Source organism: Entelurus aequoreus, linkage group LG12, assembly GCF_033978785.1.
Source record: "Entelurus aequoreus isolate RoL-2023_Sb linkage group LG12, RoL_Eaeq_v1.1, whole genome shotgun sequence".
In the NCBI taxonomy this organism is placed as follows: Eukaryota; Metazoa; Chordata; class Actinopteri; order Syngnathiformes; family Syngnathidae; genus Entelurus; species Entelurus aequoreus.
In genome coordinates, this window is record NC_084742.1 from 72096898 (window position 1) to 72123105 (window position 26208).

At 43.9% G+C, this 26208-nt stretch overlaps 1 protein-coding gene across 1 annotated transcript in view; it reads right to left on the minus strand.

Annotated features, from left to right (window-relative positions):
* Window positions 1-26208, minus strand: part of srgap1b (SLIT-ROBO Rho GTPase activating protein 1b) — a 31911-nt gene that overhangs the window by 541 nt on the left and 5162 nt on the right. Inside the window, exons 2-24 of the mRNA XM_062066642.1 lie at window positions 16192-16387; window positions 16050-16104; window positions 14927-15034; window positions 11873-11935; window positions 10504-10701; window positions 10302-10430; window positions 9818-10039; window positions 9630-9731; window positions 9361-9558; window positions 9202-9286; window positions 8963-8990; window positions 8849-8882; window positions 8718-8778; window positions 8569-8646; window positions 8362-8496; window positions 8188-8293; window positions 5490-5714; window positions 5248-5327; window positions 4918-5087; window positions 4007-4014; window positions 3220-3351; window positions 2824-3157; window positions 1-2761 (exon numbers count right to left, since the gene is read on the minus strand). The exon at window positions 1-2761 is cut by the window's left edge and continues 541 nt beyond it. Coding sequence (XP_061922626.1) covers window positions 2318-2761; window positions 2824-3157; window positions 3220-3351; window positions 4007-4014; window positions 4918-5087; window positions 5248-5327; window positions 5490-5714; window positions 8188-8293; window positions 8362-8496; window positions 8569-8646; window positions 8718-8778; window positions 8849-8882; window positions 8963-8990; window positions 9202-9286; window positions 9361-9558; window positions 9630-9731; window positions 9818-10039; window positions 10302-10430; window positions 10504-10701; window positions 11873-11935; window positions 14927-15034; window positions 16050-16104; window positions 16192-16387 — 3191 coding nt within the window. The 3' untranslated portion in view covers window positions 1-2317. The remainder of the gene's footprint in view (window positions 2762-2823; window positions 3158-3219; window positions 3352-4006; window positions 4015-4917; window positions 5088-5247; window positions 5328-5489; window positions 5715-8187; window positions 8294-8361; window positions 8497-8568; window positions 8647-8717; window positions 8779-8848; window positions 8883-8962; window positions 8991-9201; window positions 9287-9360; window positions 9559-9629; window positions 9732-9817; window positions 10040-10301; window positions 10431-10503; window positions 10702-11872; window positions 11936-14926; window positions 15035-16049; window positions 16105-16191; window positions 16388-26208) is intronic.

The window sequence follows — 26208 nt, forward strand, 5'->3', positions numbered from 1 at the left end:
ACACACACACACACACACACTAAATGGCATGCTTTTCCAACTTGCACTTGCGTGTTCTGGCACTCAAGGCAGGCAATAATAATCTATCGTCTATCACTATTATAGTAGCTCTGCACGTACAAGGCCACACACACACACACACACACACACACACACACACACACACACACACACACACACACACACACACACACACACACACACACACACATTCTTGTTTTTGTCACCTTCTTGAGACCTCCGGAAAAAACCTACCTCTTTACGACCACCCTTTCTAGATATACAAAGATTTGTATTTACGACATTAATAATCTATACAAACTATGCAAATACAGAAAAGGTTAGCTTTTAGTATTTTTTTTTAATTTTTTGTTTGTAATTGATTTTTAATTTTCATTATTTACTTCAACTTATTACTAGAGACGTCCGATAATATCGGTAGTCCGATAAATGCTTTAAAATGTAATATCGGAAATGATCGGTATCGGTTTCAAAAAGTTAAATTTATGACTTTTTAAAACGCCGCTGTACGGAGCGGTTTACTGGCGACGCTTGATGACCTCATCAAACCGCCGCGAGCGGAACATAACAACAACAAGAGTGTGTTGTTGCCGGTGCTGTAGCCGTGGCTAACAAACTACTTCCTTAACGTAAATGACACATAAAAAAATATAAAAATAATGCACTTTGTGAAAGTCAAAGTATAGTACTTCCCATAGTTGTAGTGGGTCTCAGGGAGAACATGTCCCAAATTCCAAGCTGCTGTTTTGAGGCATGTTCAAAAAAAATGATGCACTTTGTGACTTCAATAATAAATATGGCAGTGCCATGTTGGCATTTTTTTCCCATAACTTGAGTTGATTTATTTTGTAAAACCTTGTTACATTGTTTAATGCATCCAGCGGGGGCATCACAACAAAATTAGGCATAATAATGTGTTCATTCCACAACTGTATATATCGGTATCGGTTGATATCGGAATCGGTAATTAAGAGTTGGACAATATCGGATATCGGCAAAAAATACTTTATCGGACATCTCTACTTATTACAGTATGTCTCTATATACACATTTATTTTAATTTTTCAATTAGTTTTGGCCAAAGGGGGCGCATTTCAATTTCTTACACACACACACACACACGTGTTATTATATGTTGGCCAGAGGGGGAAGCACTTCAAATTTTTACACACACTTGTTATTTCATATGTTGACCAGAGGGGGAGAACTTTTAAAACCGACACAGTCAATTGGAAAAATCCCTCCTTTTTTGGGACCACCCTAACTTTGACAGATTTCACCACGGCGTGGCACTGGCTGGGAGAGTGGCCGTGCCAGCAACCTGAGGGTTCCCGGTTCGATCCCCACCTTCTACCAACCTCGTCACGTCCGTTGTGTCCTTGAGCAAGACACTGCACCCTTGCTCCTGATGGGTCGTGGTTAGGGCCGCCATCAGTGTGTGTGAATGTGGAAATAGTGTCAAAGCGCTTTGAGTACCTTGAAGGTAGAAAAGCGCTATACAAGTACAACCCATCTACCACCGGGGGTGCAAATGAGACATTCTCTATTAGATGCGATGGTTTTCCGTATTGGGAGCATGATTTATGTCATCACTTGTTCACCGGTCCTCATATGGAAGCTACTTTTCCTTGTTGATGTCTCAAGAAGGGCGGAAATACAAGAACACACACACACACACACACACACACACACACACACACACACACACACACACACACACACACACACACACACACACACACACACACAGGCCCCAAAAAGTTCCCTCTAAGCGTGGCACCCTGTATGAAGCCCCTCCGCTGACTCTTCCAAAAAAAAAGTCTCTTTAAGTTTGGTGAGCGGCCATGTTGGCTCGGCTAACATTCAATAGATGAACAGTCGTTAAAACATTCAATCATTAGCTGGACGCATGAGTCCCTGAGCGCCCGCCGGGGGGCGCCAGTGAGTTTAGCAGCTGAACTGAGTAGAAAATAAATAAGAGTATAGCATCGTGGCCCAGGTCACGGTGGTTGCCAGGGCAACCGTCCAACATTCACATGACTAAACTAAACATCTTAGGTCTCTTTTCACACGTCAGTCACTTTGCTAAATGCTTCTGTACAAGAAGAAGAAGAGAACACAGCAACCTGACAACACACTTATTATTATTATTATTATTAATATCATATATTGGATAGGACCATATTTAAACCCTCACTTGTCCTAAAGTCTACCCTCAAACATTTAGCAGTACCCTGATCTCCTCTACTGGACCACTTTTGGCCTGATTGGGACTTTTGAGTGGGCCTGGGTTAGCTCACATGGTGCAGGATTTGTCGAGTGGCGGGGGCAGAGGGGGGGTGCTGCTCTTGGGTGGCACTGCGGGTTTGGGCCTCAGGGCCGGAGGCCTCAACGGGAGCCCCATGCGAGCAGCTGCCACGGGCTTGAAGGATCCCAAGGTGTCGGGGGAAGGGTTGGACGGTCTGGGTGGTCCGGCCGGAGGTCCCGGGAGCGGGCTGATGGGACTTAGAGGAGTGAGGGGGCTCGGGGTGCCGGGCGTCCCAGGAGTGCCAGGGGTTCCAGGTGTCCCCGGCGTGCTGGGGGTGCTATGAGGGCTCGGGGACTCTGAGGAGCATGGGGCGGCGGGGCCGTTCTTCACCTGCTCCAGTGTGTCCAGAACCACGTCCGGCGCCGGCCTGCACCCGTGTCGCTCCATGTGCCGAAAGTCCCCCAAGGCCACCGTCACCTTCTCCTCGATGTCCTGCAAGACGTTCGCCATATCAAAGCGTGCCCGTGGTCTTTGTTGGTCCCACCAGAACCTACCTGAGCCAGCGTGCTGGGGTCCAGCGCTCGTGTTCGGTAGGAGTCAGCAAAGCCGTGCTGGCCGCTGCTGGACCGTCGTATGGGCGTGTCCTCCGGCCTCCGCAGTGAGTCGTGGCGGCTCACCGTCACGGTGACGGCGGCCGAGCGGCGCCGGCGCTCGGGGCTGTCGAGGGGCGGAGTCAAACCCTGGCTCCGCCCTAGTAGCAGCTCCCTGGGACTGAAGTGACCCGTCACCGGTGGCGAGCTTCTCTCCATGGTCGCCCCGTTACCATGGCAGTCGTTGGAGCGTCCCAGGGGACGGCGAAACAAGCCGTCGGTTCGCTTCCTCCTGTGGCTGTCGTGAGGAATGTTGTCATTATTGCTGCTGAGCAACACCTTTTTTGTTTACACACACACCTGTTATACAACTCTGGCGGTCGAATGTCGGTGGGCGAGCACAGGTCTCGGGTGGACCTCTTGTCGTCTGTGCTGCTGCTTCCGCCATCGCTGTCCGCTTTTTGACTGAGCGTGTCTGACATGGCGTCGCCCCTGTACACCCCCCCCCCACCCCCACACACACACACCAACAGAGCAGAAGTCACTGAGCAGCAATCATCAATTAAAGTCCTACTGAAAGCCACTACTAGCGACCACGCAGTCTGATAGTTTATATATCAATGATGACATCTTAACATTGCAACACATGCCAATACGGCCGGGTTAGATTAGTAAAGTGACATTTGAAATTTCCCGCGAAATATCCTGCTGAAAACGTCTCGGTATGATGACGTTTGCGCGTGACGTCACGGATTGTAGCGGACATTCTGGGACAGCATTGTGGCCAGCTATTAAGTCGTCTGTTTTCATCGCAAAATTCCACAGTATTCTGGACATCTGTGTTGGTGAATTTTATGCAATTTGTTCAATGAACAATGGAGATAGCAAAGAAGAAAGCTGTAGGTGGGAAGCGGTGTATTAGCGGCCGGCTGCAGCAACACAAACATGTAGCCGATGTTTCATTGTTTACATTCCCGAAAGATGACAGTCAAGCTTTACCATTGGCCTGTGGAGAACTGGGACAACAGAGACTCTTACCAGGAGGACTTTGAGTTGGATACGCAGACGCGCTACCGTGAGTACACAGCTGCGGCTTCCAAACATTTGATCGCTTGCCCGTACGTGCGTGCCGCTATGTGCATGTCACGTACGTAACTTTGGGGAAATATATGTGCTGTATGAACTTTACGGAGGTGAACGGTACTTTGGGCTGTGGGATTGAGTGTGTTGTGCGGGTGTTTGAGTTGTATTGGCGGGTTATATGGCGGGATTAATTTGTGGCATATTAAATATAAGCCTGGTTGTGTTGTGGCTAATAGAGTATATATATGTCTTGTGTTTATTTACTGTTTTAGTCATTCCCAGCTGAATATCAGGTCCCACCCGCCTCCCACAGCATCTTCCCTATCTGAATCGCTTCCACTGCCCTCTAGTCCTTCACTCTCACTTTCCTCATCCACGAATCTTTCATCCTCGCTCAAATTAATGGGGTAAATCGTCGCTTTCTTGGTCCGAATCGCTCTCGCTGCTGGTGGCCATGATTGTAAACAATGTGCAGATGTGAGGAGCTCCACAACCTGTGACGTCACGCTACTTTCAACCTGTGACGTCACGCTACTTTCAACCTGTGACGTCACGCTACTTTCAACCTGTGACATCACGCTACTTTCAACCTGTGACGTCACGCTACTTTCAACCTGTGACGTCACGCTACTTTCAACCTGTGACGTCACGCTACTTTCAACCTGTGACATCACGCTACTTTCAACCTGTGACGTCACGCTACTTTCAACCTGTGACGTCACGCTACTTCCGCTACAGGCAAGGCTTTTTTATAAGCGACCAAAAGTTGCAAACTTTATCGTCGATGTTCTCTACTAAATCCTTTCAGCAAAAATATGGCAATATCGCGAAATGATCAAGTATGACACATAGAATGGATCTGCTATCCCCGTTTAAGTAAGAAAATCGCATTTCAGTAGGCCTTTGGAGGAAGTCCATCAACACGAGTGCATGGATGAAGATCTGTCCCGCAACATGCACTTGCCTGTCCTTGACCACGATGTACTGATGCGGCACCAGACCGCGGCTGCCATTGTGGCGCCCCTCCCACCAGTCATGTGACGCCCGCTGGTAGAGCTGCAGCGACGCCCCCTTCTTGAATGACAGCTCCCGACCCGAGCGACCGACGTAGTCGAACCTCGCCACCGCCTCCACTGCCTCGCCCTCTGCAAAGGTGGGGGGGGGGGGGGAAAGGAGGGTCTATTCATTCCCACAGAGAGAAAGGGAAGGATGTCGCCATGGCTGCAGTTGCTACGGCAACGGCTCTCTGAGGTGGTGTTGAGCGTGGGCGGGGCTGACTGTGTAAAGGTCAGAGTGCATGTGTACCCTCGTCGCTGGTCTGGGTCTCGGTGCCGGCATCCGGCTCGGTCTCCTCCAGCGCTCCCGGCTCACTGAATGGACTCTCGCTGCAGGTAGTAGTGGGGGAAGGAAGGGAGACCAAGAAGCAGAAGATGAGTGACACAAGCAGCACCAATGCAGGTTGCTATGGTAACAGCACACCAATGCATCACACTATGAAACATCCTCATGTTTGGTCAGCTGATCCACAAAGTACTATAAGAACTCACCAGTACTGCTCGCCCGTCATACAGGTCTCGTAAACCGGGCCTGGCAGCTCCTTGGTGTCCGGAAAGATGCTGTCGTGGTGCAGGATGACGGTCTTGACCACCTCGTTGACGTGGGCCTGACAGGCCACCTGGTCCAGAGCGTCGGGTGTGGGCAGGAGGGTGGGGCCGAACACGATGGCCAAGTTCCCAGCGTCCATCATGTTCTCGTCGCTGTACTTGGACAAGCTAGAGGAGCACAAGCACTCAGGTCAAACTTTTTAAAGTGATTTGGATACTTTTATGACATATATGATTTTGATACTTTTTATGACATATATGATTTGGATACTTTTTATGACATATATGATTTTGATACTTTTTATGACATATATGATTTGGATACTTTTTATGACATATATGATTTTGATACTTTTTATGACATATAGTATGCGTGCCAAGGCGGGCAGCACGCCAAGGCCGGGACCAGGTGAACATTTGGCCAATGATACTCCAACTTGCTTTATAAATAATATATTTATTTAAATAAAGCATTTGTTCTCCTCTGTTGACAGCAGTGTTGGCGCTAGGAGTTTTCAAAATGGGGTCCCAGGGACCCCATCAAGTCATAAAAATGGGGTCCCACAGTAAATTTTTGGGGTCCCACTTTTTTGTAAGCGTTTTGAAAAAAAAAGATAAACGTTTGCATTATCCTGTTATATCTCACATTCTATGTTGTGTTTTGGAAAAAGGTTGTCATAAACGTTACTTCATTCATTAAAAAAATAATAAAAAAGAAAACAAATGTGTATACATATTTAAATGTATTCAGTTATAAACATTCATTCACTTTCTTCTTTTCTTCATGGATCTAAACTTTACCGCTGCTGCTAGTTTTTTCTATGTTTTTATTGAATAAGTTGTAGGTGTATTTATTTCAGTATAAAAGTATAAAAAGTGTTTTGCTTGGGTGATGAAATGATGATAATGGTGTGCCAGGGCATACATACTGTACATTTTATATTTAAATCTCTGGAGTCTACATCAACTTCACATCTATTCCTCATTTCAAAATGTTTTAGTTTTTTTTATATTGTTTTTTTTGTTTGTTTGTTTTCTGCCCTTTTTTGTCAAAAAAAACCCTATGTTTTTTATGGCAAATACAAAATATGCAAAATCTTCCACCAAAAATATTTTTTAAAGTGTAATATTTGATGTGAAGTAATGGGAACATTGGATAGGTCAATAATTCATAATAACATTGATTTTGATTCAATATTATGTTTTGAGCAATGACAGTTTGAAAGAAAAAAAAACAGCTTTGTTTTATTAGTCAACATTGCAACTTTTTCTAAATTACATTTAACCTTTAAGCTTTTTTATTTCACTTTTGTTATGTTTTTGTTTATTTTAATAGTATTTTTAGAATGTGCGTGGGCCTTTAAAACATTAGCTGTGGGCCGCAAATGGCCTCCGGGGCACACTTTTGACACCCCTGCTATAGATAATAAAAAATGTAATGTGATAAATCTATGGATAAAAAGCAGAGCCTGGCGACGCATGCGCGTTTATCATAACTCTCTCTCTCTCTCTCTGTCTCTGCCCCTCCCTCACCAATGCTGCTGTTTGTTTTGTTTTTAACCCCTTCTTAACCCTGGACGTACATTGAAAATACACGCAACCCTAACTCAAAATGCCGGACATTTGAGGCATTTAAGAAACTCCGCCCGGACAAGCCCGCAAAAGAGGACATGTCCGGTGAAAAGAGGACGTCTATTCGTAGTCAAATTAATTCATAGGGAAATAATGTCTATACTTTTTTGTGCAAAACAGCACATTGAGCATAACTCCAAATCCCGGCACAGCTGTTCACCAGCCCAGCACTGATGTTGCGCCTCACCAGAGACAATGTGAACGTCCATCAATTTGCCATTCAATTATAATCAGTGACACAGCAGGAAGGAACTAGCAATAATTTAATTCATTTTGTGACATTTTACATGCACTTATTCACGCTAAACGGGGCCCCCCATATTTCTCAAGCAATTCAAACTGTTGAAAGTTAAAATGCTCCTTGCTACTGTTAGTCAACTGATAGCATGTTAACTTTAGCATGTTAGCATCTTAGGTTTTTGTTTTAGCTCATTTTGTAGGTGTACACCTCAGTCATATATTTTGATACTTAAAGCACGCTAACGTTAGCATGGCAACTTTTTTTTTGAAGCAAATTTTGCAGTCATGCTCCTCAGAGTCACATACTTTGTTACTTGACCTACGCCAACATTAGCATGCGAACATTAGCATGCTAGCTTTTAAAGCTCATTTTGCAGATATACACCTAGAGTCGCATTTTTTACTACTTGACACTATCTGGCTAGCATGCTAACTGTTCAGTTTGGCTACGGCTTTTCAGTATTCACGCGCAATTTCTACCAAAATTGCATTTTTTAAATAAATTTAAATGATTTCCTATGAAAAGTTGCTTTGATTTTTCAGACTATTCTGTTTAGCCGGACCTTTTGGAACTGCTTACGGATAAAAAGGGAGGTACTTAAGTACTTGGATTAACCGGCAAAAGATGAGAGGACAAGAATGATAAATATTTTCAGGGTTGTTAACAATTCGTTGTTTTTGTCTTTGGTTGCCATTCTATCATCTTGTCGCGCTTTGCGAGGAGGTTGGCGCTAAGATTACCAAAAAGATTTAGCAAATGGATACTAACTGGTTGAGGAAGGCAAAGAGGTAGCGCATCACCACTAGTGTGGCCCTTGGGACGCCCAGCAGGATCTTCTGGATGCACTGGGCTCTCTCGTAGAGGTTGTCCATGCCTGCACGCAGGAAGACACTCAGGCCAAGTCCACACCAACACGACCTACAAGCGACGGGCGACACTCACGGACACAGGCGATGAGGTCGTTGAACCGGTCACTCGGGAAAAGTGGATTTTCCAGACCTCGGAAGTAAAGCTTCAAGACGCCAGCCACCGAGTTGATGTCGTGGTTACTTTCCTCGTCAATCAGCGGGTCGTTACCTGTAGGGTAGAGCAAATTGAGTCAAAAATATCCCGGTTTGCCTTCTGTGGCATTTAAGTCCAACCACTCACCTCTTTCAAAAGAGTTCTTGATGTCATTGACCTCTACCTGAGAACCGGACACCCGGAAAATGCCTTGATGCTGAAGACCTATTGAAAGCGGGACAACCATCATCCTGAGCCTCATCACAGGTGGTCTGTCATGTGGCGGTGTGACTCACCATGCAGGTTGATGTAGCGGACGCAGCTCTCCACCAGCAGAGGTATGGCTTTGGTTGAATCCTGTCAACACAATGTGTCGTCCGTTAGTCACATCAGTGGGTTACGTTACAACTTCGAGGCTAAACACTACCTGGTGCTTGCTGTGCGAGTTCTTCCGCCCGCGACTGAAAGAAGAAAGGTCAACTTTAAAAATTGTGGTGAGGGAATTGACCGTCAACATGATGAGGAGATACCAGCATCTTACCTCGTGGTGAGCAGCTCTGCTTTGTAGCCTGCCAGACAGAAACACTTTTATTCTCTTTGGCACTTTTTGGCACTCTCATCCAAAAAGATAGAACTAGACATGATACAGAGCATTTATTGGTAGCTAGAGAATGGTCACTACCAAGTTGGATTAGGACTTTCTGTTCCAAAGTGTTTTGAAGTGGACCGCTTCTTGGAAACAAGACTTTAAAAGTGATGAGAACTTCTTGTTGGTCTCACCTTCTGCTAAGGCTTTCTTCAAGATGTCATGTTTGGCTTGGAGCTTGGAGATCAGGTTACTCCCCTCCAGGTACTCGCGGAATTTCTGAAAGACAACAGCACAGAAGCTCAGTTTGTCTAATGGTGGTCTTCGTTTGGGAATGCTGCACTGGACCTCACAGTGAAGTAGAAGAGTTCTGTCTCCTGTTGGTTGGCTCGTCTCTTGGCCAGACTGGGTTTGTTCAGGTAACTGTCCGACACACTGGATTTTACTGACTCGGACGACGGACTGTGGGTGAAACTCTGGGAGACATCGTAGTCGTCCAGGACTGTCATGTCCTGCAGGGTGGTCAGCGTGGCCCCCCAGGTCTTCTTCACCTGGAAACAAACCCGAAAAAGAACCATTACAAGGACTAAGGCATGGTACAAATCAGGATCAGGACTCCGACCTCTTCATTCTCTATTTTCAGTGATGCCAGGCGGGTCTGCAGCTGCGTGAGGCGGAGGCTAAGCTCCGCCTGGACCTGTGGCTGAGAGGCGATCTGTGTCACCTAACAGGAAGTGCCACAAACAAGTGCCACAATCAGATTATCAGCATCTGTTGAAGGATCTGCTAAACTACACCACTTCTACCGACCGCGTCACCCATGTGGGCCTGGAAGTTGAAGCGTGACGGCGGGCAGAAGGCTGTTGGATAGAGACCCAAAAGACGCTGGCGGTCTCGAGCGGGATCAAGACCCTCCACAGCGCCCTCAAGCACCTCCAGACCAGCCCTCCTGGAGGCCTCCAGGCTCAGTTCTGCTGACAGGTAGGTCCTCAGAGCCCGGCTCAGACTGGAGTGGTACCCTAGGTCACAGCACTGGAAGAAGGAATACTACGATGTAACTACACAACGTGTACTAAATAGTTTACTACAATCAAGAGTAAACTCTCAGGGCATTCAATCGCCCGCAACTGGACTGCTCAGTTCGTCTGAAAAGACGTTTTGCTTCTCATCCGAGCAGGCTTCATTAGTTCATGCTTATAGTCTTAGATTTGTCAGATCTAGGCAATCCAATACAAGGGCCTGGATGAATGAGAACATTTTCAGATATATTGCATATAGCAGTAGGTCAACTCACGTCAATGATGTCAGGCAGGTCGTGGATGTAGTACTTGAACACGGAAGCGTTGGTGGCCTCTAGAGTCAGCAGGTACTCGTTCCTTGCTTTGAGCGTCTTCAGTTTGTTCTCGGAATACTTGGCCTTTCTCTGCGGGAGGCGGAGCAAACACAGACAAAATATGTCAAAGGGTTGGAACGTTACTCGAGGACCCTGGGAGTACCTTCTCTCGCATCTTCTCCATCTTGCGGGCGGCATTGCGTCTCTGGTGGCGTTCCTCGATGCGCAGGCCAAACACAGGATCCACTGCTACTCCTGTGCCAGAACCGCCCTTCACCCGCCCTTCCTGACGCTCTGCTTCCCGCAGCTTGCTTTCCGCACTGATGGTTTCCACGTGGTACATGTGGTAGGTCTTCATCACCTAGGCAACCAAAGTCAGCAGACATGCTCACGTTTGAATGAAGAAGAAAAATGGATCAAATGAGGTGTACACAAATGACTTCTTTCACTTCTAAGTACATTGTGTATTATACATGACATGTACTTAGATTACTTCTTTCACTTCTAAGTACATTGTGTATTACGTGACATGTACTTAGATTACTTCTTTCACTTCTAAGTACATTGTGTATTACGTGTCATGTACTTAGATTACTTCTTTCACTTCTAAGTACATTGTGTATTATGTGACATGTACTTAGATTACTTATTTTACTTCTAAGTACATTGTGTATTACATGTCATGTACTTAGATTACTTATTTCACTTCTAAGTACATTGTGTATTATACATGACATGTACTTAGATTACTTCTTTCACTTCTAAGTACACTGTGTATTACTGTACTCAGATTACTCTATTCACTTCTAAGTACACTGTGTATTACTGTACTTCTTTCACTTCTAAGTACACTGTGTATTACTGTACTCAGATTACTCTATTCACTTCTAAGTACACTGTGTATTACTGTACTTCTTTCACTTCTAAGTACACTGTGTATTACTGTACTTCTTTCACTTCCAAGTACACTGTGTATTACTGTACTTCTTTCACTTCTAAGTACACTGTGTATTACATCCATGTACTCAGATTACTCTCTTCACTTCGAATTACATCTACTCGTGTAGTACAGTTCGTTTAGTCAAGTGTGAGAGCAGTCTGGGACCAAAAAGACTTAACGGATCAAAAAGAATAACAGGGCGGACCAAGACCACCTGAAAGAGGGGTCTCGGTCCACTTGCCAGAGGATTCTCGTCCGGAGTGAGTCAAGTGCCATCGGACCAAAACAGCGAATACAACAGCACCAAATGCGAATGTCAGCCAGACGATGCAAAGCAACACCCGACTTTAAGCATTATCTGAGCTGCTGACAAAAATACACGTGTGAACGCACCCTTAGAAAGTGTTTCCTGGTAAGGTGTTAAGAAGCAGTGTGATGCCTTGGAAACTTAGTGTGCTTGTAATGTAGTTGATGCAGCTTCTTTCCCCCAGGTAAGTGTTCATTTGTGCATGTGATGAGGTGTCTACTCTGTACTGTATGTCATCTGGCGTCTTTGCAGAGGTAACTTGAGGTGAAGTTGGCGTTTACGTACCGTGTAGAGCTCATTGAGGAGCTTCATGAGATCCTCCTGCAGCTGGAAGATGATCTCCTTGCTCTGAAGGTGGGGACACGTGTGGAAGTGCATCAACGTCCACAGCAAATGGAGAGATCACATCAAACATGAAGCGGAAACTGTTAGAATAATTGTTTCTAAATTATCACAAAAACTTTGTATTAGATTGTGTTCCTGACAAGAAGACAAAAGGCTGTCTTTTGAAACCTACCAAGGGTAAGGCTCGTAAAACTCCACTGTGTAGGGGGGGGGGGGGGGGGGGGGGGGATGGTGTTCCTGTGTTCTCTCATGTATGGTAATCAACAGAAGGATGGTTGTTCTGGCCCGGGCACTTCAAAGCGTAGAGAACCAAGGATCTGCCCAATTTCCAGACGAACTCTTTTTGAAGTATTTTACGGACTCTTTTTGAACTATTTTACGACCTCTTCTTTTGAACTGTTCGGTAACCAAAGGCAACGCTGTTTACGACCCACTTCCCTCTGGAAGCAGCTGTGGCCAGGTGGGGGGAGAAAGTCAAATAAAGAAGGAGGAGTGCAATCTTTGGGCGGAGCGTGCTGAAGATTGTAGAAGGATACAATGTCCGGGCGACTTTCCTCAATATATTGAGTCCAAATTGAATTCTGTCTCTGTTGAAGTCTTTGCCTCTTGTCTTGTTTAATAGATGTCATCAGTGTTTGAACCTGACAGAAACCATCGCTGTTTTTCCCAGCCTTTTTCACCACGGAGGACGCGTTTGTTTTCCAGCTGCTGGCAGTCGGCTCGCACGAACACGAGAGGGATTAATAATGGAGAGGCGCTCCACTGGGAGGCGTCTTTAATTAGCCAAAAAGCCCAGCAGAGCTCTGGAAAACTGACTTGACTTTGCTTCGCCTTCGTCAACATTCCGCTCGCTTCGGCACACGCGGGACACGCCGCTCTAAGTTTAGCCCAGCTTGGCAATAATTGATGCATTGTTGCCATTACTAAATACTAAATGTTTCTGACAAGCACTCTGGTGTGGAGGACACACAAAGGACAACAATGTCCTACATCTTTATCCAGTCAGAGACTTTGGATAGCGCCCTCCGTGTTGATGTTGTCAACAACAGTCAACTTTACTGTCAATTCTTCACATGTACAAGACATACAAGGAATCGAAATGACGTTTTCAGCACAGTTCCACTCGAGAGCAGACAAACATTACAGGGAGACAGAGACAGAACAGGACCGCTCACGGGTCAGCCAACTTCCGGCGCCCCTAAAAAGGTGGGACAGGGGGGATGAGTAAAAAAATTTAAAAAATTCAGTCTAATGCTGGACTCCTGCGTCCAGACTGAGACCAGGAAAAAACCCGCCAATAGCACACTCAAACAAGTTACAAAGAATCCACAAGACTTGCAACAGAGGAGAGGGAGTGGGGGCTACAGAGGGAGGCTGCTGCTATCTAAGTGCTGCCCAACCGTCCATGACCCATAAGGGATTCAAGCGGTGGTGAAGTCGTGGGGTGGCGGGGTGGGGGATGTGTGTGCATATGCCCATTGTCCAGGGCAGACCTGGGCAAATGAAGGCCCGGCCGGGTGTTGCATGCGGCCCGTTAAACTTTTCAATCAGGCCCGCCGGACATTCCCAAATCATTTTTTTAGATCTTTAAGATTGAAACTGTAGCTGCCATTATGATGTTTTCAAATGACCGTAAGTCTTGAACTATACAAAGTATTCCAATTAGAGATGTCCGATACTCCGATATTGTCCAACTCTTAATTACCGATTCCGATATCAACCGATACCGATATATACAGTCGTGGAATGAACACATTATTATGCCTAATTGTGTTGTGATGCCCCGCTGGATGCATTAAACAATGTAACAAGGTTTTACAAAATAAATCAACTCAAGTTATGGAAAAAAATGCCAACATGGCACTGCCATATTTATTATTCAAGTCACAAAGTGCAGTATTTTTTTTAACATGCCTCAAAACAGCAGCTTGGAATGTTGGACATGCTCTCCCTGAGAGAGTATGAGGAGGTTGAGGTGGGTGGGGGGTGTATATTGTAGCGTCCCAGAAGAGTTAGTGCTGCAAGGGGTTCTGGGTATTTGTTCTGTTGTGTTTATGTTGTGTTACCGTGCGGATGTTCTCCCGAAATGTGTTTGTCATTCTTGTTTGGTGTGGGTTCACAGTGTGGCGCATATTTGTAACAGTGTTCAAGTTGTTTATACGCCACCCTCAGTGTGACCTGTATGGCTGTTGACCAAGTTTGCCTTGCATTCACTTGTGTGTGTGAGAAGCCGTAGATATTGTGTGATTGGGTCGGCACGCAAAGGCAGTGCCTTTAAGGTTTATTGGCGCTCTGTACTTCTCCCTACGTCCGTTTACCACTCCGTACAGTGGCCTCTTAAAAAGTCATAAATTGTACTTTTTGAAACCGATACCAATAATTTCCAATATTACATTTTAAAGCATTTATCGGCCGATAATATCGGACTGGCGATATTATCGGACATCTCTAATTCCAATGGTTGGAATCTGCCCTTTTGCATGATATACTAGTTACTATGGTCATCTAATTAGTTACTATGGTCTTCTAATTAGTTACTATGGTAATGTAATTAGTTACTATGGTAATGTAAGTCACAGGAGCTCAGACGAGGCACCAAGCAGTGTGGGTGGTGCATTTTTGTTGCGTTTCGCTTGATTGTAAAATATGTGGATGGAGAAGGGTGTGAGGTTTATATGTTGTCAATATTCAGTGTTTTATCCTTCATAGTTAATATTGTAAATCCCACATTCTTTATTTTCATGTACATTCTGGGTGTCTCATTCAGTAAACAAAAATACAATTCCATTCCGTTTTTTGAGGCGGTCTGTCATAAAGCTTTTAGCATTCAGACATTATTGTGAAGTTTTGTACTATTGTTCCTAAAAATAGATATACTGGCCCCCAGACACATTTTTTTCTCTAAATTTGGCCCCCCCGAGTGAAAATAATTGCCCAGGTCTGGTCCAGGATGTAGTGTTGTTGTGTCCATATCAAAGATGGAGGCTTGCTTACCCTCTTGAGGAGGCGTGCCGAGTCCTCGCTGATGTGCGTGAGGCGACTGATGACGTTGTTCAAGTAGAGGTCGCTGAGGGTCGCGTGGTCCTTGCTCTCCCTCCTCACCTGAGGACACACAGGACATTCTCGTGTTGCGTTTGAGGGACGGGGGAAATATATCAAATGTCTTTGAATGCACCAACACCTACATCAAGTGTGTCCAAAGTTGTCCAGGGAGGGCCGCATACAGAAAAGTTGAAGGCTCTAGGGGCCACTTTTGGACTTTTTTTTGTACATTTTAGATCCGACAACCAATCGTGATCTCACATGACAGTTATTATTAGGGCTCAGGCAGCAAAAAGCTGCTAAGGCCCTATTGAAATTGAGCCGAGGATGTCCTTGTGGCTTGTGCAGCCCTTTGAGACACTCGTGATTTAGGGCTATATAAGTAAACATTGATTGATTGATGATTGAAATTGATTTGTTTATTATTACTCTCCCACTTCGGTTGCATTTTTGAGGGCCTTAAACATGCACGAGAACTCACCAATTTTTGCAAGCTCATCCGGTCCGGCAGAAAATCGGCCGTGGGGCCGTTAAAAAATGACCTGCGGGCCTCAAATGGCCCCCGGGCCGCACTTTGGACACCCCTGTCTTAAATAATTGAATCCATGTAATGCTTTAAAAAAGGCAAATGGATTGGCACAAAAAGCCAAAATGCTTGTTTCCATTGTGCTCCATTACATATTCATCACATTTGATACATTCAATAATAAAAGATGTATAACATGCATATAAAAAAATATTTTACGTAAAAAAAAGGTCTAAATGATGTACATATACACAGTATACATGTCAGGTGATTTGAAAAACAATATATACTACTATAACTACATATAAACCTGTTTGATGCTTTGGAAAGTTGCTGGGGATCAATGTTGGTGTAGATTAGGTAGAGGTTGAGCTGAGCCACAATTGTATGGCGGTTTTAAAATTTAGTAGGGAAGTTCGAATTGTAAGGTCTGTTGGTAGTGCATTCCAGTGTGTGGTGGCAAAATAGTAGAATGAATCAATGCAATCCATCATTTCCCGGGATTTCCACGCTCCTACTCCCCAGTTCTCCCATCAGACTGCAGCTCACCTGGTTGAGCAGCAGGTACCAGCAGTTGACCGGTGACAGCAGGTTCTGGTCCTTTCTGCAAGAAGCACACATGACACATTTATCCTCCAATCAGTGAGCCTGAACTAAATCTATTGAAGGGGCGGGGCTTCTTAGCGCATACTTGTACTGCTGGTGGTCTTTGGTGCTGCGGGTCTTGGCCATGAACCGCTCAGCCAGCTTCTCCAGGTTTCTGGAGTATTCCGTCTCGATTTCGGACTTCTTCCTGAAGAAGTCCTGCAGGTCTTGGAGGAGCTGGACGCGCATCTCCGTCTGCTGCTCCAGACAGCGCTGCTGCTCCACCAGCTGGGCACGTACATCTGCACAGAACACATAGAGCAGGGCTATTCAAGGGGCGGCCCGGGAATAGGATAGGATAAGACTTTATTGTCATTGCACAAGTACAACGAAACTCTGTTTTCAGCACAAACCCGTTCAAGATTAGACAAACAAACAGTGTATAGGGTTAGGGTTACAGAACAGGAACGATGATGCGCGCCCCGTAAAAGATAAGAAAGACTGGGCTCCTAAGGGGGCCTAGTCTGGAGTGGGAAAAAACCTCAATGCAATGCACACATAAACACGTTACATTTAATCACGACAACTCGCAACAGAGGGGCGGGGAGTTGGGGCCCTGGAGGGCGACTGCTGCTATGATGTGATCCATCTTGTGATTCAGTTCAGAAATCGCCACAGTTTGTGCCCAAACCTTCCATGGCGACGAACAGCCTTTGGGCTCCTTGAGTGGCTGCCATCGTCTCACGAATTTAACGATACACCAGAGCAATGCCCAGCCCAATCAGCAGGTGCCCCGCTATCACGGTTCCAAATAGGTAGAATGTCTTCCATGTCCTCGATGGAAAGGACTGAGAGGCACATGATTCTCCATTTATCCCAGGAATCTCTCACGTACCCCGCAGCAATGGCTCCATCAGGCCAGCCAGGCTCCCCCGAACCTCTTTTCCTCGTCCAAAAGATTTTGTCAATTGCGTCGAGAGTCCAGCTGATCATGAATGACACCATATTGGCCGCCGAGTTCAGTTCAAAACTTGGGGCACAAACATTTTGCAGCAAATTCCTAAAAACACTGGAGCGCTCCTGTTGTGTAGAGGAACTTGGACCACTTTTAAAACACATTGGAAGATCCTTGCATTGACATTTGAACCTTGCTGGCAAACACAGAACTCTGAGGTCCAAATGAAACAACTGAGGCGTTCCCCATGACAACTCTTTAAGTCCTCTCCTTTTTAGCAGTTTCACATTTTTTTCCTATTGTGATTCATTTAACTCAAGTTTTTTTTTTTTTTACATCAGATACAGTCAGTTGTAGGGCTGTAAATCTTTGGGCACCGCACCATTTGATTCGATTCTTGGGCGTCACGATTCGATTCAGAATCGATTCTCAATTTACAAGTCTAAACTTGCAATGATTAACTATACATTCCACCATAAAATAGATAAACAGCTCTGATAATTTTCTATATTACTCAAAAGAAAACTGGCTTTGTTTTTAACCAAATGAATTTGCTAAACTGGCTGGACAGGCTCGAGGTTTCCCGTTCATTCGATTTCGATTTCGCAAATCCCAAAACTCATTTTGGGCCGTTTTTTCTATTTTTATTTCTGAAACAAAAGTTTCAGAAACTATTTAATGACACTTTTTTTTTAAACGACTCCTGCTGAACAAAGTTGTTAGCGTTATGCTAAAAACATGCTAAACGAGAAGGAAAAGCTCAAATACTGCTTCCGGTTAAATTTGTCATAACACAGATAAACACGCATTTTTGCATTTTGGATTAACATGTATGGGATTTTTGTGTTTATCTGCAAAAATAAAAATCCATAAAAGGGAAACAGCACAAAATCCCATTTTATGGTAATATTTAAATGAAAATCAACTCTTTTTTTGTTTGTTTTCTAATCTGCCATACGTAGTGAAAATCGAAAAACGGCCCTAACTTTGTTTTTTGATTTGCGTTTCAGAATTAGAAATAGAATGAACGGGAAGCACACAGACTGATTTTGAGGGGGAAAAATATTTTGTATTTTTTTTAATTGATTAAGAATCATTACCAATAAGAATCGCAATTTATTGGAAAAAAAAATGTTTTGGACACTCCTAGTCTGTGGTTATTTGTACAACTTCTTTCCTCACTTATATTTCAAGTCCTCTCTTTTTCATCATTTGGACTATTCAAGTGGTGGCTTGTGAGTTCAGTTACAAAAAAATTTGAGAGACTCACATTTCTGCAGCAGATTCTTCAGTTCTTCCATTTTCTACAGTTTGTCTTAAAAAAAAAACACTAATATCCTATTTTAGAGAGTGCTTAAAAACATCAAAGCACTTTTGTAACGGACTAAATAAATAGACCAAAATCAAATGTCTACTGTAGAGGACGCTCGTTCCCCGGAATATACAAAATAAGAATAATAGTGAAGGGAGAAGTCCTGCCTCCCCCCCGGTCCTTACCTTTCTGGGAATGTGGCTTAGCATATAGCATTCCAACACAACTGTTGTTTTCTAGCTTTCTTTATGGCGACTCTGATTGGATTGAGAGGCCAACGTCAGTAAAACGTGGTTGACTTTGTTTCAACGCCGTCAGTAAAAGCACAGCATCTTCATCTTGTTAATCCTTTCTAATTACTGACCAGGACTGTCCATCTTCCTCTAAAGAGTCACCTTGTAGCACACACACACACACACACACACACACACACACACACACACACACACACACACACACACACACACACACACACACACACACACACACACACACACACACACACACATACCAACGCACACACACATTCTTGTATTTGTTGTCTTCTCGAGACTTCCGAAAAAATGCCTACCTCTTTAGGACCACCCTTTCTAGATATATAAAGATTTGTATTTACAAAATTAATAATATATACAAAGTATGCAAATATAAAAAAGGTAAGCTTTTAGTTAATTTTTATTGTTGTTGAATTTTTTGTTTGTAATTGTTTTTTAATCTTCATTATTTACTTCGAGTTATTACAGTATGTCTCTATATACATATTGATTTATTTTTTTAATTAATTTTGGCCAAAGGGGGCACATTTTAAATTCTTACACGCACTTGTTATTTCATATGTTGACCAGAGGGGGCGCACTTAAAATTTTTACACACACTTGTTATTTCATATGTTGACCAGAGGGGGAGCACTTTTAAAACCGACACACAGTCAATTTGAAAAATCCCTCCTTTTTGGGACCACCCTCATTTTGATAGATTTCACCACCAGGGGGTGCATATGAGACATTCTCTATAAGATGCAATGGTTTTCCGTATTGGGACCATGATTTGTGTCCTAACTTGTTCACCTGTCCTCATATGGAAGCTACTTTTCCTTGTTGATGTCTCAAGAAGGGTAGAAATACAAAACACACACACACATTCTTGTATTTGTTACCTTCTTGAGACCTCCGAAAAATGCCTACCTCTTTAGGACCACCCTTTCTAGATATATAAAGATATGTATTTACATCATTAATCATATATACATACTATGCAATTGTATAAACGGTAAGCTTTTAGTTATTTGGTTGGGGGGAATTTTTTTGTTTGTAATTGGTTTTTAATCTTCATTATTTACTTTAAGTTATTACATTATGTCTCTATATACATATTTATTTATTTTTTTAAATACATTTTGGCCAAAGGGGCCGCATTTCAATTTCTTACACACACTTATTACATATGTTGGCCAGAGGGGGAGCACTTCAAATTCTTACACACACTTGTTATTTCATATGTTGACCAGAGGGGGAGCACTCTTATTTGAAAAATCCCTCCTTTTTGGGACCACCCTAATTTTGATAGATTTCACCACCAGGGGGTGCAAATGAGACATTCTCTATTAGATGCAATGCGTTTCCATATTGGGACCATGATTTTGGTCCTAACTTGTTCACACCTCCTCATATGGAAGCTACTTTTCCTTGTTGATGTGTCAAGAAGGGTAGAAATTAGGGGTGTCCGATAATATCGGCCTGCCGATATTATCGGCCGATATATGCGTTAAAATGTAATATCGGAAATTATTGGTATCGTTTTTTTATTATCGGTATCGTTTTTTTTTTTTTTTGTTTTAGGTTTTTTAATTAAATCAACATAAAAAACACAAGATACACTTACAATTAGTGCACCAACCCAAAAAACCTCCCTCCTCATTCACACAAAAGGGTTGTTTCTTTCTGTTATTAATATTCTGCTTCCTACATTATATATCAATATATATCAATACAGTCTGCAAGGGATACAGTCCGTAAGCACACATGATTGTGCGTGCTGCTGCTCCACTAATAGTACTAACCTTTAACAGTTAATTTTACTCATTTTCATTCATTACTAGTTTCTATGTAACTGTTTTTATATTGTTGTACTTTCTTTTTTATTCAAGAAAATGTTTTTAATTTATTTATCTTATTTTACTAATTAAAAAAAAAAAGTACCTTATCTTCACCATACCTGGTTGTCCAAATTAGGCATAATAATGTGTTAATTCCACGACTGCATATATCGGTTGATATCGGTATCGGTTGATATCGGTATCGGTAATTAAAGAGTTGGACAATACCGGAATATCGGATATCGGCAAAAAGCCATTATCGGACATCCCTAGTAGAAATACAAAAACACACACACATTCTTGTATTTTTTTACTTTCTTGAGACCTCCGAAAAATGCCTACCTCTTTAGGACCACCCTTTCTAGATATATAAAGATGTGTATTTACATCATTAATCATATATACATACTATGCAAATGTATAAACGGTAAGCTTTTAGTTATTTGGTTGGGGGGAATTTTTTGTTTGTAATTGGTTTTTAATCTTCATTATTTACTTTAAGTTATTACATTATGTCTCTATATATATATATATATATATATATATATATATATATATATATATATATATATATATATATATATATATATATATATATATACATATATATATATATATATATATATATATATATTTTAAATACATTTTGGCCAAAGGGGGAGCACTTCAAATTTTTACACACACTTGTTGTTTCATATGTGGACCAGAGGGGGAGCACTTTTAAAAGCGACACACAGTCAATATGAAAAATCCCTCCTTTTTGGGACCACCCTCATTTTGATAGATTTCACCACCAGGGGGTGCAAATGAGACATTCTCTATTAGATGCAATGGTTTTCCATATTGGGACCATGATTTCGGTCTTAACTTGTTCACCTGTCCTCATATGGAAGCTACTTTTCCTTGTTGATGTTTCAAGAAGGTTATAAATACAAGAACACACACACACTCACACACACACACACACACACACACATACACACACACACACACACACACACTCACACTCACACACACACACACACACACACACACACACACACACACACACACACACACACACACACACACACACACACACACACACACACACACACACACACACACACACACACACACACACAGCAGTCCTCCAGTTGGCACTATAATGCCGGCGGCACGCTTGGCTGGTCGAGGCTACATCCGTCTCCAGCAGCAGGGAGGGAAAGTGAGCGAGGACAGAATACACAATCAGCCCACCTCACACACACACACAGACACACACACACTCCCGGGGGAGCCTCTCTGATACCTGTTGTCTAGGCAACCACTCAGTGTGTGAAGGTGAAGGCGATCTGCCGCATGGACGCGCGCACAGCGAGGACGCCCATGGACACCTGACCTCTACAGCACATCTTGACAGTCCGCGGCAGGACTTCCATCACAACCGTCCTCACCAGGACAGACAAACACACAAGCGCTGCAACCCCATTTGCATTTGCATTTCACGGTTGCGCCAACAATCTGCCACACTTTCGTTTTAATGAGCATCTGACGAGCGCGACAGCGAGTGGGAGAACACTGGCCCCTGATTGGCCGATTGGCGTCTCCAAGCGTTTGCGACGTCCCGGCGGCCGTGACTTGAATCACACCACTATGTCGGTGTGAAGCCTCTGCTGGCCGCCAAGTAACCATGGCGACAGAAAGTGATGCCGCGTGATGTCACGCTCAAGTCCTTCAGCGGCCTGTTAGCTTAGCAAATGGAGAGCACTTTGCAGCCTTTTCATTTTTGATGGTGTTGTTTTTTTGCAATATTTCATGAGCGTGAAGTCGCCCCACCGACGTGCGAGCAGCTACAAAGGTATGGAAGGAATTCATAATGTTGACATCGCACCTTTTCAGTCACCCATCCATCTTCTTCTGCTTATCCGAGGTCGGGTCGCGGGGGCAGCAGCCTAAGCAGGGACGCCCACACTTCCCTCTCCCCAGCCACTTCGTCCAGCTCCTCCCGGGGGATCCCGATACGTTCCCAGGTCAGCCGGGAGACATAGTCTTCCCAACATGTCCTGGATCTTCCCCGTGGCCTCCTGCCGATCGGACGTGCCCTAAATACCTCCCTAGGGAGGCATTTGGGTGGCATCCTGATCAGATGCCCAAACCACCTCATCTGGCTCCTCTCCATGTGGAGGAGCAGTGGCTTTACTTTGAGCTCCTCCCGGATGGCAGAGCTTCTCACCCTATCTCTAAGGGAGAGACCCGCCACCCGGCGGAGGAAACTCATTTGGGCCGCTTGTACCCGTGATCTTGTCCTTTCGGTCATGACCCAAAGCTCATGACCATAGGTGAGGATGGGAACGTAGATCGAGCGGTAAATTGAGAGCTTTGCCTTCCGGCTCAGCTCCTTCTTCACCACAACGGATCGATACAGCGTCCGCATTACTGAAGACGCCGCACCGATCCGCCTGTCGATCTCACCATCCACTCTTCCCTCACTCGTGAACAAGACTCCGGGTACTTGAACTCCTCCACTTGGGGCAGGGTCTCCTCCCCAACCCGGAGATGGCACTCCACCCTTTTCCGGGCGAGAACCATGGACTCGGACTTGGAGGTGCTGATTCTCATCCCAGTCGCTTCACACTCGGCTGCGAACCGATCCAGTGAGAGCTGAAGATCCTGGCCAGATGAAGCCATCAGGACCACATCATCTGCAAAAAGCAGAGACCTAATCCTGCAGCCACCAAACCGGATCCCCTCAACGCCTTGACTGCGCCTAGAAATTCTGTCCATAAAAGTTCAGAACAGAATGGGTGACAAAGGGCAGCCTTGGCGGAGTCCAACCCTCACTGGAAACGTGTCCCACTTACTGCCGGCAATGCGGACCAAGCTCTGACACTGATCATACAGGGAGCGGACCGCCACAATACGACAGTCCGATACCCCATACTCTCTGAGCACTCTCCACAGGACTTCCCGAGGGACACGGTCGAATGCCTTCTCCAAGTCCACAAAGCACATGTAGACTGGTTGGGCAAACTCCCATGCACCCTCAAGGACCCTGCCCAGAGTATAGAGCTGGTCCACAGTTCCACCACCAGGACGAAAACCACACTGTTCCTCCTGAATCCGAGGTTCGACTATCCGGCGTAGCCTCCTCTCCAGTACACCTAAATAGACCTTACCGGAAAGGCTGAGGAGCAGGCACGTTTAACTAATTCTTGCTAATTATGTACAAAATCGCAACTTCGACCAATCCCTGCAACTATGCAGCACACTCTGGCCAATCAGTGTCATTTTCTCCAGTTGACCCTGAGCCAAACTCAAGCGCACATGTCAACTGTCTTCTTCTTAACCATAGGGCACCATTGAGGCCGCAGAAAAATATATGTTTCTCAGCTCGGCCGCAGTGGTTTGTCCTGGGTCTTGGGGCACTAGGAGGTTAACCCCTTTATTACTGTTACCCCAGGTGGCCCTTGGCAAAGGCCTAATACCTGACTGCCCCCTAGCCAGGGATACGGTGAAGACCTCAACGGCGGAGCAGGCGGAAGACGGTAGATTTAAGAACTACCACAACGGCTGCGATGGCGGAAGAAGGCTGCAGCAGAAAAGGGTCCCCAGTCGTCTTGGACTCCATGCCACTGGACCCTGACCCGATTCTGTCAAGGACCGTCTGTGCACCAGTCTCCCCACGTTAAACCAAGTCACGCACAGGCATCCTCCATAAAGGGATACACCCCTACCAGGAGGATCGTCATACTCGTTCGAGTGACCGCCGATGATGATGACTCAGTTGTAATACCCTTTTCCACCACTTGTGGCAGTGAGAACAATCTCAAACAAACAGAAGTAGCCTGCCGCTAAAGTCACAGAAACGTTTCTGAAGGGCAAAAATTATGACTAAAGTGGTAAAGCTGTATTTTCATTTGCACTTACATTTATTTAAGACAGTGGTCCCCAACCACCGGGCCGCGGGACGCACAAGAAATTAAAAAAGTATTTATTTTATTTTATTTTTTAATTAAATCAACATAAACAAACACAATATATACATTATATATCAATATATATCAATACAGTCTGCAGGGATACAGTCCGTAAGCACACATGATTGTATTTCTCTATGAAGAAAAAAATAAAAAATAAAAAAAATAAAAAATAAATAGGGTTAGGGTTAATCAGTTTGTATGAGTCTCTTCTTTTGCAGTATATTTAATAACTTTTTTATTTTTCTAATTAGCCAGACCTAAGCTTAACACTCGGAGGCAAAGGACTTCCAGTATCAACAGGGTCAACCGGGAAATTAGACCACGAAGACACACACAACCTTGACATAGGAATATAAATACATAAATATTGTCAGGTTCTCATTAGGATTTCAATCCAGGGGGTGTGTGAACAGTCTTTTGTCTCCTAAAGGGGGCGGGACAGAAAATAATTGAGAACCACTGAACTATGACATGTAGCACACAGACTTTCATCCTGTACTTGAGTTAGTAAAGGACGGTATATTCCATTCTAGTCTTTGTATTTACACAGAAACTCCCAAAGGTTTTATAATCAATAGAGCACAACTTCTTATGTAGCGGGGCGAGCATGATGAGGTGTCATGGTGGGCGTGAGAAAAGAATACACAAGTCTGGCATGTAGATGCTGGTGCACGCAACTCACAGAATCCTTTGTAGGGTATGTCGATACTTTCTAAATGAAGGGGACCACAAAAATGACATTATTGGCTTTATTTGAACAAAAAATCTTCGGGTACATGAAACATATGTTTATTGTTGCAATGTTCTCCTTAAATAAAATAGTGAACATACTTGACAACTTGTCTTTTATTAGTAAGTAAACAAACAAAGACTCCTAATTAGTCTATGCAGTAACATATTGTGTCATTTATACACCTATTATTTTGTCTAAATACAAAGGAAAAACTGTAAAAAAGGATTATTAATCTACTTGTTCATTTACTTTTAAAATCTGGTTATTTTCCGTTTCAACATGTTCTATCTACACTTCTGTTCAAATGTAATAATCACTTATTCTTCTCTTCTTTGATACTTGACATTAGTTTTGGATGATACCACAAATTTAGGTATCGATCCGATACCAAGTAGTTACAGGATCATACATTGGTCATAATTTAAGTTCTCATGTGTCCAGGGACGTAGTTTCTGAGTTTATAAACATAATATTAATTTAAAAAAGAAAAGAAAAAAGATTTTAGGACGATAAAAAATATTGATGTAACCATAGTAGCATCGATTAAATAAGCTATTGTACTTGGTATCATTACAGTGGATGTCAGGTGTAGATCCACCCATGGCGTTTGTTTACATTGTGACGGCGGTGAGCTATCGTATCCTCCTACGGTGTGTAGTGAAGCATGTTTAGATATTCCTCGTCCTGCAGGGATGATACTTGTAAGAAACATACTTTATTTGTCACCATGGAGGCGAGGATTAGTGATTTAGAAGTAACTAAAACACTGCCGATTGCGGGTGGACAATAGCTGTTAGCTAGTGTGGAGAATGCATATATTTTTAAGAGTTCTTTCTTTATTCATAGTCATGTTTAAAGCAGCTAATATTTTCCCACGTGTACTCTTTATGCTTGTATCTTATGTCCGCAAGTAAACTCTGTGCTTTACCTTGAAGGGGTTGTAATGTGGGAGTATATCATACTCCCTTTTTACCTTCTCAGTATTAGAACAATGAGGCTGTATTCCTTTCTGGGCTGGGTGGGGGCTGTTTTCGTATTCAATAAGTTGTCTCTTCCCGTTTGATTT